The 13,372-nt window shown below is 41.6% G+C and overlaps 1 protein-coding gene across 23 annotated transcripts in view; it reads right to left on the bottom strand.

The window, feature by feature from the left end:
- Window positions 1-13,372, bottom strand: part of KALRN (kalirin RhoGEF kinase) — a 510,268-nt gene that overhangs the window by 66,725 nt on the left and 430,171 nt on the right. For 3 of the 23 annotated variants that reach the window (XM_081869923.1, XM_081869924.1, XM_081869925.1), the window contains exon 1: window positions 10,252-10,438. The exons of 16 other annotated variants lie outside the window; for them this stretch is intronic. In XM_081869923.1, the coding sequence (XP_081726049.1) occupies window positions 10,252-10,339 (88 nt within the window). In that variant the 5' untranslated portion in view covers window positions 10,340-10,438. Of the gene's footprint in view, window positions 1-10,251; window positions 10,439-13,372 lie in introns of those variants that run through there. 4 more of the 23 variants (XM_081869926.1, XM_081869928.1, XM_081869929.1 and 1 more) reach the window with 2 other exon arrangements.

Below are 13,372 nucleotides of genomic sequence, written 5' to 3'. Positions count from 1 at the left end.
TCACCTGCAGTACTCCGCTGCTGAGAGCAGTGCACAGATTATGTGGCATGCCTTCGCCTTGGGCAGCTGTGGGAAGCCCTGGGCATCAATTAGAAAACCGCATGCACAGTTTCCAGGAAGAACAAAACCAAGATGTTATTATAGTTAAGGTTGTGTGTTGATCCCAGATCTCTTGGAGGGTAGTTATTATGCCTCTTCTGATTAAAGACATCACACACAATTCCATCTGGAAAACCTGTGATTCGGGACAGGCTAAAACCTAGTTCTCACTGAGATGATAGGTCTGTGTCTGGGCACAGGTGGGGGCTCACATGATTTCAGTGTTCTTCCACTGGCATAGAAAACTGGCATCTCAGGGAAAGCATTCTAGCCTACATTTCTCCCCGCCTTGTCTATTGTTTATGAACAGGATTTTTTTTTAAAGGGATGAGCATTCAATCATAAAAGCTTCCCATCTACAGTGGTGTTGCCTAGACACATTCACCACCTTAGAACCACACCTCAAAAAAGCAAGTGGGACAAAAATCTAGGGACCTAAAAGAAATATTTAGCTTGGTTCATTTTATGGCTGCCCAATGACACTTGAAAGCTGCTCAACAGCATAATATAGACTGCCCTTAGCTTCAGAATTTGGAGGAATTCTGTACCCTACCTATAACCCTAAGTTTCTCCTTATATACAATGCCCTCCAAGTTTTTCCTCTCGTGTGTCAGACCCTGTGGTTTAGGGACAAACACGTTATGCAGGGTTCTGCAATTTACTGATACAGTGGTACCTCGGGTTAAGAACTTATTTCGTTCTGGAGGTCCATTGTTAACCTGAAACTGTTCTTAACCTGAAGCACCACTTTAGTTAATGGGGCCTCCTGCTGCTGCCATGCCACTGCTGCATGATTTCTGTTCTCATCCTGAAGCAAAGTTCTTAACCCGAGGTACTATTTCTGGGTTAGCGGAGTCTGTAACCTGAAGTGTATGTAACCCGAGGTACCACTGTAGATCCAAATCTTAGATTTCCTGTACTAAATTCACTTTCCCTTTGTACTAGCCACTAAAAGTCTATTGCTTAGGTATCTTAAGCTGCTAATGCATTTCACACACTTTCCCACAGGCTTCGGTCGCCAACATAGCTCAGAACTTTCTCCTACTCAAACTTTCATAGCTTGTTTAAATAACACAGCCCTGTGGTACCTTATCAGTATTGTACTTTGCACTGAGCAGCACACTGCAAATAATCATGTTCATTGTCCCCTTTTCTTCTTAAATTTAAACCCTCTGATGAACTGCACGAATCCCTCAGGACACCCTTCCTAAACATTAAAGGAAAATATTACAAAGAACCAATTGCCATTTAACCAGTTGGCATGTTATGTCCAAATTTTCAACTTAGCCATGAACTGGGCAACCCAGTAAATGTTACCACCTCAGCTTCCACATTTAGAGCTTGGAAATTATATTACTATGATGACAAATATTAAGTGTCTGATCACTTTAAATGATCAGTTGATTTAAGTAAATTGTTCATTCACTTCAACAGAGTTTTTAGGAAGGGTGCAATTGCTACTGTGCAAATCATGCATTTCCCAACATGCCTGAAGAGCAAAGGAAAATGCCAGGGAAAAGTGAGGGGAATCTAGACTTGCAAGGTTTAGGATTTTTTTCAGTTTGCATTGCAAAATTTTCTGATGCCCTAGAGCAGTGTTTCCAAATGTATAGTATGCATACCTCCAGGGGTATGTGAAAATATTTCAATGGGACATGGCAGATTTTGTTTTTTACTTTATCATAAATAAAATACAGTGGTACCTTGGGTTAAGTACTTAATTCGTTCTGGAGGTCCGTTCTTAGCCTGAAATTGTTCTTAACCTGAAGCACCACTTTAGCTAATGGGGCCTCCTGCTGCCACCGGGCCGTCAGAGCACGATTTCTGTTCTCATCCTGAAGCAAAGTTCTTAACCTGAGGTACTATTTGTGGGTTAGCAGAGTCTGTAACCTGAAGCGTCTGTAACCCGAGGTACCACTGTAGTAATATTAGGACTACCCACAAATTTTCTTCACCTGGGAAAGGGTATGCCAGTAGAAATGAATTCTCAAAAGGAATATGCAATTAATTTAAGATTGAAAAACACTGCCCTAAAGAGCGGTTTTATTTAGCTTGCCTAATATTGTATTTCCAATTGGTATTACTTGCTATTATTAATGAACTTACAAATCCATTGTGATTTAGTAAAGATTACAGCTCAAATATGTGGCATGCCTTCGCCTTGGGCAGCTAAAATACAACTTTGTCTACTATCGCTATCTACTATCTATCATCCCTGACTACTGGCCACTCTGATTGGGGCTGATAAGAGCTGTAGCCCTACATTTGGAGGGCCACAGATTTCTCATCCCTGGATTAGAGTATTAGACTAGGTCTGGGAGGTTAAAATCTCACTGGGTGACAGCATGGCAGTTACTATCTCCCAGCCTAATCTATTTGCGTGGCGAGGCCCTGGGCCCCACAGTTCCCCCAGAAATAAACACATAGACATGCATATGTTGGGTTAATGGGATAAATAAGGCCACAACTTTATTGGTTACAGATGTGAGCGGTTTGGCTTAGGCAATTGGGTGAAGCAAGACTTTATCCTGACTCCTGCAGGAAGTCTAAAAAGGTCAACCACTGATAGGGGGAGCCCTATGATATACACCAATTAAGAGCACTCCCAGGGTTACTGATGGGGTCCTGGCATGGCCCTAGCCCACACCCAGGCTTCGGACAGGAACTACACCCCCGGATCCCTTTAACTGGATACCTTTAACGTGGAGGGGCAGGCACGAGGCAACAACTGCCCCTCCCATGACAAGGCTTAGGTAAAGGTAAAGGGACCCCTGACCATTAGGTCCAGTCGTGGCCGACTTTGGGGTTGCGGCGCTCATTTCGCTTTATTGGCCGAGGGAGCCGGCGTACAGCTTCCGGGTCATGTGGCCAGAATGACTAAGCCGCTTCTGGCGAACCAGAGCAGCACATGGAAACGCTGTTTACCTTCCTGCCAGAGCGATACCTATTTATCTACTTGCACTTTGCCATGCTTTCGAACTGCTAGGTTGGCAGGATGCCTAACCTTACAAAGTTGTGATGATTGCTACTAGGTAGGCAAAAACTAAATGGCTGGTGCCAATTTGCCAAGTGGAAAAATTCCTACCCGGCCCCAACAACCAGGCGACCGACATTAGGCATAGCAAGACCATAGTCATGCAATGCAAGAAAAGAAGGTGGGTGGGCTGGGAGATCCGATAAAAGGAGATGAATGGAGGCTGCCCCAAAGTCACACTGCTGTTTAAATGGCAAATGGCCACGCACCCAGCTAACCCAATTGGTCAGCTGGGGGGGCATGACGTGGCTGGGCATCCCACTGATGTGGGCAGCATCCCTCCACCTGCTGCCGGGTAACTGGGGGGTCCCGGAACCCCTCCCGCAACGCAGTCCCCTGGAAAAGGGGAGCTGTCCTAACAGGACTGCTATGAAAATACAATGACATAGAAGCATATGTACCACCTTGAACGCCTTGGAGGAAAGAGCAGGTATTTATGGTCATGAATCTGCTGACATCAATAAATACCTGCTCTTTCCTCCACGGCTTGTTTATGCACTGAAACAAACAGCTAATTATTTTATATAGCATTGGATTTCTAGAGAGGAGCTCTGGCCACCAGTTCCTTATCCCCATTTCCCCCATAATAATTTATCCACATTTCTCTTTTCAGTTCTTCCATTCTTGTGACCACTGTTTTACAAAACAGCGTAAAAACATTGAGTTTCTTCAGAATTAGATAGCTTAAAAGAGGTTTTATTGACACAAAAAAGATTCAAGTATTAATACCCAATAGCAAGATTAAAAAAGACATTCAAATCAGTATAATTTGGGGGTGGGCAAAACACACAGAGAAAAAAACGTGATGACAAGATGAACAATGCTTGTGTATCTGGGGACTAATAGAAGTCATTTACACATGAAGTAATACCTATTCAAAATACCTCATAGCTGTTGTATTATTATAATCTATAAGGTTTATTAAAATAATAATAAAAAGATACATGCTTTCTAAAGCAAGTCTAAAAGCAGAATCACTCTTAGAGATACACAGTGTATCCAAGAGTCAAGGTCTCTCTCTCTCATGTCTTATCAAGACAATGTTGTATGTTCAAAGGTCAGCACATAGCCTTAAAGGAAAAGCATCAAATATTAAAACAGTGTCACTATACCAGGATTTTTCTGACAATCAAAAGATCCTGCTAGTGGAGGTTTTTTTAGAGTACAGATCTATACGTTGAACTGCATGTTAGGGTAGTTAAATGATAGCAGATAGGGAGAAGATATACAGAGCCCAATTTGGCAGCAAAACTACTAAAGAGAAGACACAGAAACAGTAGCAGTTGATTTCTTTAGACAGGTGGGTTGCCCAGAGAGCTACAGTGAAGAATGGCTGCCTTGGCACTGACATTGTGAAGAGAAGTAAACCTGCAACAAGTAGATATCAGTGATGATGGAGTTTCAAAGTGCCTTACAGGAAAAGGATAAAAATATAAAACTACAACAAATTGTTTTTTAAAGCACCAGAACTATTCAACCAACACTAACCCACTATCAAAAATAATCAGCTAACAATAACAATTAGCCTTCCCCTCTGAGCCACAAGATTTGTAGACTATCTAAAAAGTAAGCTCAGCAGTTAAAAGTTCATAATGAGAAGAATTTGAATGTTTAAATAGTTAGAAAAAATAGAATATGCAGTAGGAATGGGAAGCTTTAGGGAACAATGGAAAGATGGATGGGAAGTGGACAGAATAGAATTATGGAATATATCTATTCCTTTTCCTTTTCCTTCCCTTTCTTTCACTTTTTTCTTTTTTATTCTTCAGTTCTGCGTGTGTGTGTGTGTGTGTGTGTGTATAATATATATATATATATATATATATATATATATATATATATATATATATGCAGGTTTTGGTGTCCTCGGGTGTCTTCCCGTGTAAAAGTTGGGGTGTCTAGGCGACGTTTCGACGAGGTCTCACTCGTCATCTTCAGGCTGGTGCTTTCGGCTTCTTGTTACTGGAACAGAGCAGGATCTCAGTGTTTGAGTTCCTGAGATCCTGCTCTGTTCCAGTAACAAGAAGCCGAAAGCACCAGCCTGAAGATGACGAGTGAGACCTCGTCGAAACGTCGCCTAGACACCCCAACTTTTACACGGGAAGACACCCGAGGACACCAAAACCTGCATTCCTGTACCCGTGAAAATCTACGAAAGCATATATATATATATATATATATATATATATATATATATATATAAAACCAGTGCTCAAAAGAATGCTTTCAATGGCTTTCTTTTTGTAACCTTCTAAGAGAGTCTTTGGGTAAGCACTGTTGGACACACGTACTAAAAAAGCAAAAACAAAACACCTCTCATTGTTTTAATTTCACAGACTCCAAAGGCTAACAATGCATGTAACCCACAAATAGTTATTTGCAATTAAGGGTAGGTTTTTACCAGTTTCTCATAGGTTGCTCCTGATGTAGAAAAGGTGAAAACAGCCAGGTCCAGAATCACAGGCCTGCACCCTTTGTTGCCACATAGGAAACACAAACAAACATGACCAGTTTGCGTTCCAGATACCATGAAAGCACTAGCTATCAGGGAAAAACATTACCCTCCCTATTCCTCCTCACTCCTGTCGCCTTCACATGAAGATACCTAGGTCTAGCAAATGTAAAGTCAGAAGTTCAAAGTTACAACCAAAGATATCCTTATGATACAATGCGTCCACAAATGCTGTCTCTACATTAAAAGAAAGCTAGAGTTTTGTTGTAATTTTCAGTTGTACTCAACACTTCTTGTTTTGATGTTGTAAAAGAAAAATCTGTATCTCTATCTGACTCAATGGTGGAGTCAGCAAGCATTTCATCTCAATGCAATTTAGAAATTGCTATTTTGGCCAATTTGAGAGCCCCACATATCAGCTTAAACAAAGAAAAACAAGGATGTCAGAAAATCCCATCACAGGTTGCACCATAAGTATCTTCCGCTTGACTCTGAAATGAATTGAGAGGTAGAAGGATAGAGTCTGATCTCAGAGAATTTATCTGAGTGTGGCCAGCAAAAATAGATGGTGTTCCACATAATAGGTACATACCAATAAGTCATTCTAGACTGAATACATTTCTATTTCTGGTGAGGCACTGTTCTAATATTTGAAACCCATACATTCAAGTAGCCTTGCCTAAATCTTGTGGGCTCTTTTTTTTTGGTTTGGAAGGTACTATAGCCTAAGTAGGAAGTCAAGTGGTTTATATTGTATGTGTTGTGCCTGATGATTTTTATGGTTATTGCTGTTTTTCCTTTTGTTATTTTTCTGAATGATGCCATGGCCTATGGCTAGTGCAATAAAAGTTGATGATGATGAACCCAAGGTACTACTTCCAGGTTAGTGGAGTTTGTAACCCGAAGTATTTGTAACCTGAGGCACCACTGTACAATTCTTTAGAGATAGACACACAGGAGCACCTATGACTTTAACTCCATTTGCATGTTCACCAAAGAGTACCTTTGAAATGTCTATGGCCTCATCTGCACTATATTTAAAGCTTAGTTTAAACAGTCATGGCTTCCGCCAAAGAATTCTGAGAAGTGTAATTTGTTAAGGACGCTAAGAATTCTTAGGAGACCCCATCCTCCTCAAAGTGCTACAGTTCCCAGAGTAGTTTAACAAGTAATCCCTCTTCCAAGGGAACTCAGGGAATCACAGCTCTGTGAGGGGAAAATGGGTTGCACTAACAAGTCTCAGCACCCTTAACGAACTACACTTCCCAGGATTCTTTGGGGAGAGCCATGACTGTTTAAAGTGGTATAAAACTACTTTAAATGTACAGTGCAGATAGGGCATATGTGCCTCTCTTTGTGTAAGTGCACACACACTACTGAGAAAAAATTGTGCATTTCTTACTGGTCGGGAACCAGAATGCGAGCACCAACCTAGTATCACTAAACCAAAAAGCAACAACTGGGAGCTGTCTTTCATAGGCAAGTGATAACTGTAACATTTATTGGGTTTAAAGGTTCAACAGCAAGCCAAAGTAGGGAAACTGTTCTCAGTCATTTGTTTTCAGGTCACCTTATGTCATAAAATTATGTGCCTGTCCCTGTAATGGGTCCTCTGGATGTAAAGATCCAAACTTGATACTTGAGAGAACCGTATGACCCAGACCTTGGATTACCAGTGGAAGTCCAACAACATTTATATGGACCAGTGGAAGTCCAACAACATTTATATGGACTAATTTAAAGTCAGGAAGACAGACCTGACTTTCTAGGGTCCACATTGGGGCATTATCTTTGGGACATTTCTCCTCCTGAGCAAGAGCAGCAGAACGTGGAGAATTTTTTAAAGCCCATATTTATGTCATCCACACCACCAGATATTCTTTGTTAAACTCCTATATTCTGCACAGCAAGTGTTTCTCCAGCTCCCAAAGGAATATTACAACCAGAACCTAGAATCACGAAATCATATAATTGTAGAGTTGGAAGGAACCATGAGGGTCATCTATTCTAGCCCGCTGCAGTGCAGAAAACTTTGACCCATGGGGCTTGAACCCACGACTGAGATTAACAGTCTCATGCTCTACCTAATGTTCTGATTAGGTAGCAAGAACACTAGAGATTTCCCTACTGTTATACTGAACTGCAGCTATGCAAAAAGGTCCAGTTTATTTCTCACAATAAAAAACTTCACTCACTGAGATCTTTGAAAGGAACCCACAAAGCAACGACTAAGACACCATGCTGAACTCTGTCCATCTGAGCCTTTTTGCATGTCCACAACCACACCTACACTTTATAAAACAATGCTGTACAACTGTTGTAACAATGAAAGTTTACACTGGATTTTGAATTTGCATTGCTATGGTGGCAAAAGAGGGCATATCTTGTTGCTTAGCATTTCTTGTAAAGAATGCAACAGAATGGTTACTGCCTGCTACAACTGGAGGTGAAATGCAAATAGCAGAACCGTATGACCACAGAACAGAAGCCAGATTCTGACAGAACAGAAGTCAGTTTCTGGAAAGTCACCACTTTTTAATCACAGCTAGAGGAAGCAAAATTATTCCTGGGGCATGAAAATATATGAGCACTTAGATGAAACCAAAGCAACTGGCACATATTTTTGAAGTTTAACTTCTCAATCTTTTTATGTGAGAAAATAAAATATCTAAGGTACTTTAAAAATAAAGCGAAGCAGACTTTGAAAATTAAAGACTGCATATGGCTTATTAAGTCTGTTGAAGGAGATTTCTGCCTTTCTAAATGTATCTCAAACTACATGCATATGCTGGGTGAAAAAAGCACCCATGGATGGCTATAAAATTTGTGGCTATGCAGTTCCCTAGCAAATACATGAGACCCATGAAGAAAATTCCTCAAGTGTGAGTAATAACAAAGCATTAATATATATTGTCTGTACAGTTCTGTAGAACAGGCTAGTTTTATAGGCTCAAATTGCTGATGGGCAGTGGATAAGGCTAAGCAACAGTGCCTAAGGCCTCCTAGGGAAGTGGTCCTATAATTAGAGAAAACAATGTTGGGGAGGAACCAACTCAATGAGAGAGATAAGGAACCCAAGAATGATTTCCATAACCATCAGGCAAGGTGAAACATCCACCTTATCTTGCATAGGTAAATGGGCTTTATTTTTGGGTCATTGTTATGGACCTGCTTGCAACCGCCAAGAGATCCTCACACATGGAAAACCATGCACACACATTGGCAAAAGAGCATTTTTCAGCTGAGAGGCAGAGGTGAGAACTGAGTTTTCCCCCAATAGGTGATAGGAGTTGTGTAGCCCTAATAACACTGCACAGGCAGTTCCAGAAACTGTCTCCTTTCCCCCTGCCTGCCTGGAATCCAGAAAGCAATCTGTGCACAGAAGCTTTTTGTCCAAAAAGCTTTTCTGCTGGACTGAGCAAATGCACTCTCCTTTTCAATCTCATTTGTTCATCTGTAAAATAGAAAATAATGGCCTTTCTCACAGAGGCCAAACCTATTAAGTACAATACAAATACCAATTATCATTGTTTACAACAAGCACTTATGACCATTGATTATATACCTTCTTGCTATAGAAAACCAAGTCAGGAATTATACAAACTACATAATGTAGTTAACACCTTGTCATCCCACCCACTTCTGATGAATCGTTTTAAATGCAGACTGAAGTCACTATTGTCTTTTGCAGGAACACAGAGAGAAAATTAAGAACCCCCACCCCTATTATATTTTGTCCAAAGTCAGCAGAAAGAGAGGTTTGGAATTTCGTTTATTTATACACAGCGTTTACCAAAGTATTTTGAATCTGCAATCTGGAAAGGAAAAAAAAACCCTAATGGGAGGGGAATAAATGCTTTCAGAAATACTGTAGTTCTTTCTCACAACTCCTTCAGCAACAGTTTGCTCTTATCGGCAAAGCAAGGTCACAAAGTTGTCTGCAGAAAAACTATGAACTCTGCTCCACTCTCCAGCACACACACTTTTTATCTACGAGTTGGTTCTAAAATACAGCCTTGGTTCATTCAATCATTACATTTGTTAGTTTATTAGTATCAAACAGTCTTTCTGGGCCTATCCTATCTTTACACAGAAGCATACTCCACTGAAATGGATGGGGTTTACTCATCACCAAATGCACAGAGGGCTACAGCCCTAAGGTCAAATGAACATATAGAGTGCATGGGCATGTAGACAAGAATTATAGCTCTCAAAGTTGTGGTCTCTGTTTGCACTTCCTTAACCAGCAGCATATGCTGGACAGAAACCTAGAAAGAAGTCTCTTTCTCTCCTGGCAGAAGACATCTGAGGATATGTGCAAACAGAGATACGGAGTTGAGTGACAAGCCAGCAGCAACTAGAAACCACACACATATACCACTTAGGAAGGGTGCAGATTAAGAAGCACAAACTTCACATCAACATGCTATTTTTATGGCAGTTTCTATATACAGTACAGCTTCTTCCTAGCCCCCTTAGGGAAAACTCTTGAGCACCCTTCAAACACCAGCCATATAGCAAAGCCAGGGTTACTCATTTCAAGTTTAATATCCCCAGAGTTAGGAGTAGCAAACATTTAGTTTGGATTTGAACAGCCTACCCTCTTCCTCCCAGAGCTCCAATGTTCAAACGAGAAGCACATCCAGTTTAGTAGCCGGCTACCAACCTCTGCACGTTGGGAAACAGCAGCAACACTTGCCGAGGAACCAGCCCAGGCAAGGCGTGCTGGTATAAGCGTGCCTCCCACCCTTCATTCTGCCTCCGGGGTACTCATGGCAACCAGGCTCCGCGGAATCCACCAGCTGAGCGCAGCACACTCACACCAAAAGTATCTCACCGCAGAGTAAGAAAGAAAACTACCTTCGGAAAAAGAGGAGAGCAGAGGGAGGAGCTCTCTGGAGACAGGGGCAGGGCCAACCCCCAGCTGGTGCTTATCTACTCTTGCCTGCAAGACTGGCTCGGAAGACGATTATGCAACGCGGACGAGAGCGGAGGAGGGAGGGAGGGAGAAACGCACCTACTACGAATCGCGACGCTCTCCTCTGTAGCCACAACATTGCACAAGGACTTCTTCCGTCTACTCGGAAAACAAACGACAACCTGTCCTTGGGGTAGACGTTGCAAACAATGAAGTAGGCAGTATGTCACTTTCGATTGCGCCAACTTTAAATAACAAAAACCCCCATGTCTGCGACCATCACATCTGTGGTATACTGCAATTAGCTCTCTAAAGATAGATCTTTTTTTTCCCCCGTCCGCGAAAGCGGGTGGAGAAAATCTACAGGTTTCCCGCCCGCTTCTTCTTAGTGACGGCTCTTTTCTTTTTGGAGGGATCTCGGTCAATCAATCAGCTGTTATTGCGAATTCTGGTTACAACTTGTCGGTGGTGTGGACGGAGAAACCGCGGGTAATCAACTTGCAGCTTCTTGGTTCTCGCGCTGCCTGTTTTCTCAGCTGGCTCCTTTGCAGAGTTGCTAACTAGCCAGAAACTGGCTGTGTGTATGCCATTTTTTTAAAAAATGAAACTTTTTAGAGCTTGAAGCTGCAGCCAATCAAACTTCAGGGCGGGGGCCGTTACTGGGACTGGTTCAGCAATTAGCAAAGAAGGAGATATCCAACAGGTTAAGCTTTCCCCCAGCTTTCAGATGCAGTGGTGAACGAAGTTTCCCCTTTCCTACAGTTTATGGGGCTGTTGGACTCCAATACCCATCAGCCAAAATGGCCAGTTATTTGGTATGATGGGAATTGTAATCAACAAGACCTATTGGACCACAGGTTCCCCATTCCTGCTTATTTTAAAGGCAGAATGGCAGGGTCACTGAGAAATTTGGCAGCCCTGGTTGTATCAGCTGTTTGTGAATCACATGCTGACTCTTCTCCAAAGCACAGTCCTTCCCTTCAGGAGCCACTTTACCCCAAGGCTGCTTATAGCATATATATTAAGATAAATGTTGAGTTTAGAATGCATCACTTGGGAATGTTGCAAGAGATAAAACAGAAGGCTTATTTTAAAACAAACGTGTGCAAGTGTAGCCAATATAGGTTTTTATTTGATTTACAGTCACATAAGGTGGCTGCCTTATAGAAAATAATTCAACTGACACAGTTCACCAGCACAGATAGACTATAACAGGGAAAACTGCATCTGCTAAATTTCAATATGCCATGGTGTAGCTGCTAAAACAAGAATTTTAATCAGGAAAAAGAAGCAACATGCCTAATTATTGCTGCATAATAACCAGAAATTCAGCAGGTGAAAATGTTCATGCATGAAATGCAAGGCTGAGGAAAACTTCACCTGTTGTATTTCTGCCTGTCAATGCAGAAGGGCTGCCAATAATAAAAAAGGGTAATGTAACCATTCTGAAGTGAGACACACATGTCTGAGTAAGCTTCTGATGTTGTGTTTCAGCATTTATATAACCCTAGTGTACTTGCTTCCAATTTCAGAACAATAGTTTGCTACTGAGGATGTTATATGTCATACCGTAATTCAGTTCTCAGGAATAATGAATCGACTTCATTGGCACTAATAAGTAGGTTCATGACTCAATACTTTCAGCAGTGGTTTGTGTACAGTACTAAAGTCCAAAAGGGTGTGCGAGTGACATCTTTAAGCAATGTCAGGCTTGATGTTTTAGCAGGGAAACTCAGCCTTCACTGTGACTCCTTGCCACTCCCTTCCTTGTTTATTCTTCAAGGTATCCATTTTATCTATTTGAAGAATACCACAGAGACCTGTTTGCTTTTCTTAGTCTAGTATGGTGTGATGCTTCTGAACTATAAATTCCTTTGGAATGTTCTTAATAAATAGTGGTATTATATTAGGGCTGGCAGCTTCTTTGACAGGCCCTGCTCTTGTGCCTTTAACAGCAGCCTAGTAATGAGAAATTAGGCAGGTGAAGGCTTTTACTGCCATGGAAATAATGTGAGGAGAGAAGTTCCACCTGCTTAATTGAGCCTCTCAGCCTGCTGTTAAAATCCCAGGAACTGGGGATGGGAGGCGATGTTTCTTATCCAGTGTATCTAGCACATGGAAACCCACCAATCAATAACATTTAACATGCATGCCTGATGCATCTGGGATTTTATAGAGACGTTTCCAAGCTGATAGTAAAAATAAAAATAGGTTTTTTTTCACAGCTTACACATAAATTTGAACAATAAAGTGGTAAGGGAAGACCCTGATAGGTGCTGACTGAAGAGCAGCTACATGGTTCTTTAAAACTGAACCTGGAACAGTTGAAGCATTAGGATTTAACTGTGTGCAATGAAGCTCAGGATGGATGGACTCCAAGTTGGGGAGCAAAGCAGTTTCCTTCCCATAAACAGAGCAGTTGCTGTCTAGTTAGCACCTACTCCTTAAGTGTCCTGCAGGTTGTCCCCAGCACATGCAAGTAGTTGGTAGAGCATGAGATTCTTAATCTCTGGGTCATGGATTCAAGCCCCACATTGAGTAAAAGATTCCTGCATTGCAGAGGGTTGGACTAGATGACCCATGTATACAATAGTTTTCTTTGGTGGTTTTGAAGGCTGGAGATTTATTGGTGGAACACCGAAGCACAAAAGAATGAGAAAACGAAATAACAAACAATTATTGATTTGTGTTTGTAAACAATGGGAAATCCTTTACATTTGCTTATCAACAACTGGAACTTATTGCTTCAGTGTACGTTAGAAATATACACAATGCACACCCACCCACCCTGGTAGGGCTCCTATGTCTTTAACAGAAGTAGCATTGGCAAAAGTGAGCAGGTGAAAGTTTTGTTAGCATGGAGATTATG

This window comes from Podarcis erhardii, assembly GCF_964252035.2.
Source record: "Podarcis erhardii genome assembly, chromosome: 1".
NCBI lineage: Eukaryota > Metazoa > Chordata > Lepidosauria > Squamata > Lacertidae > Podarcis > Podarcis erhardii.
Note: the sequence above shows the minus strand (reverse complement) of the source record. Positions and strands in the feature narration are given on the sequence as shown.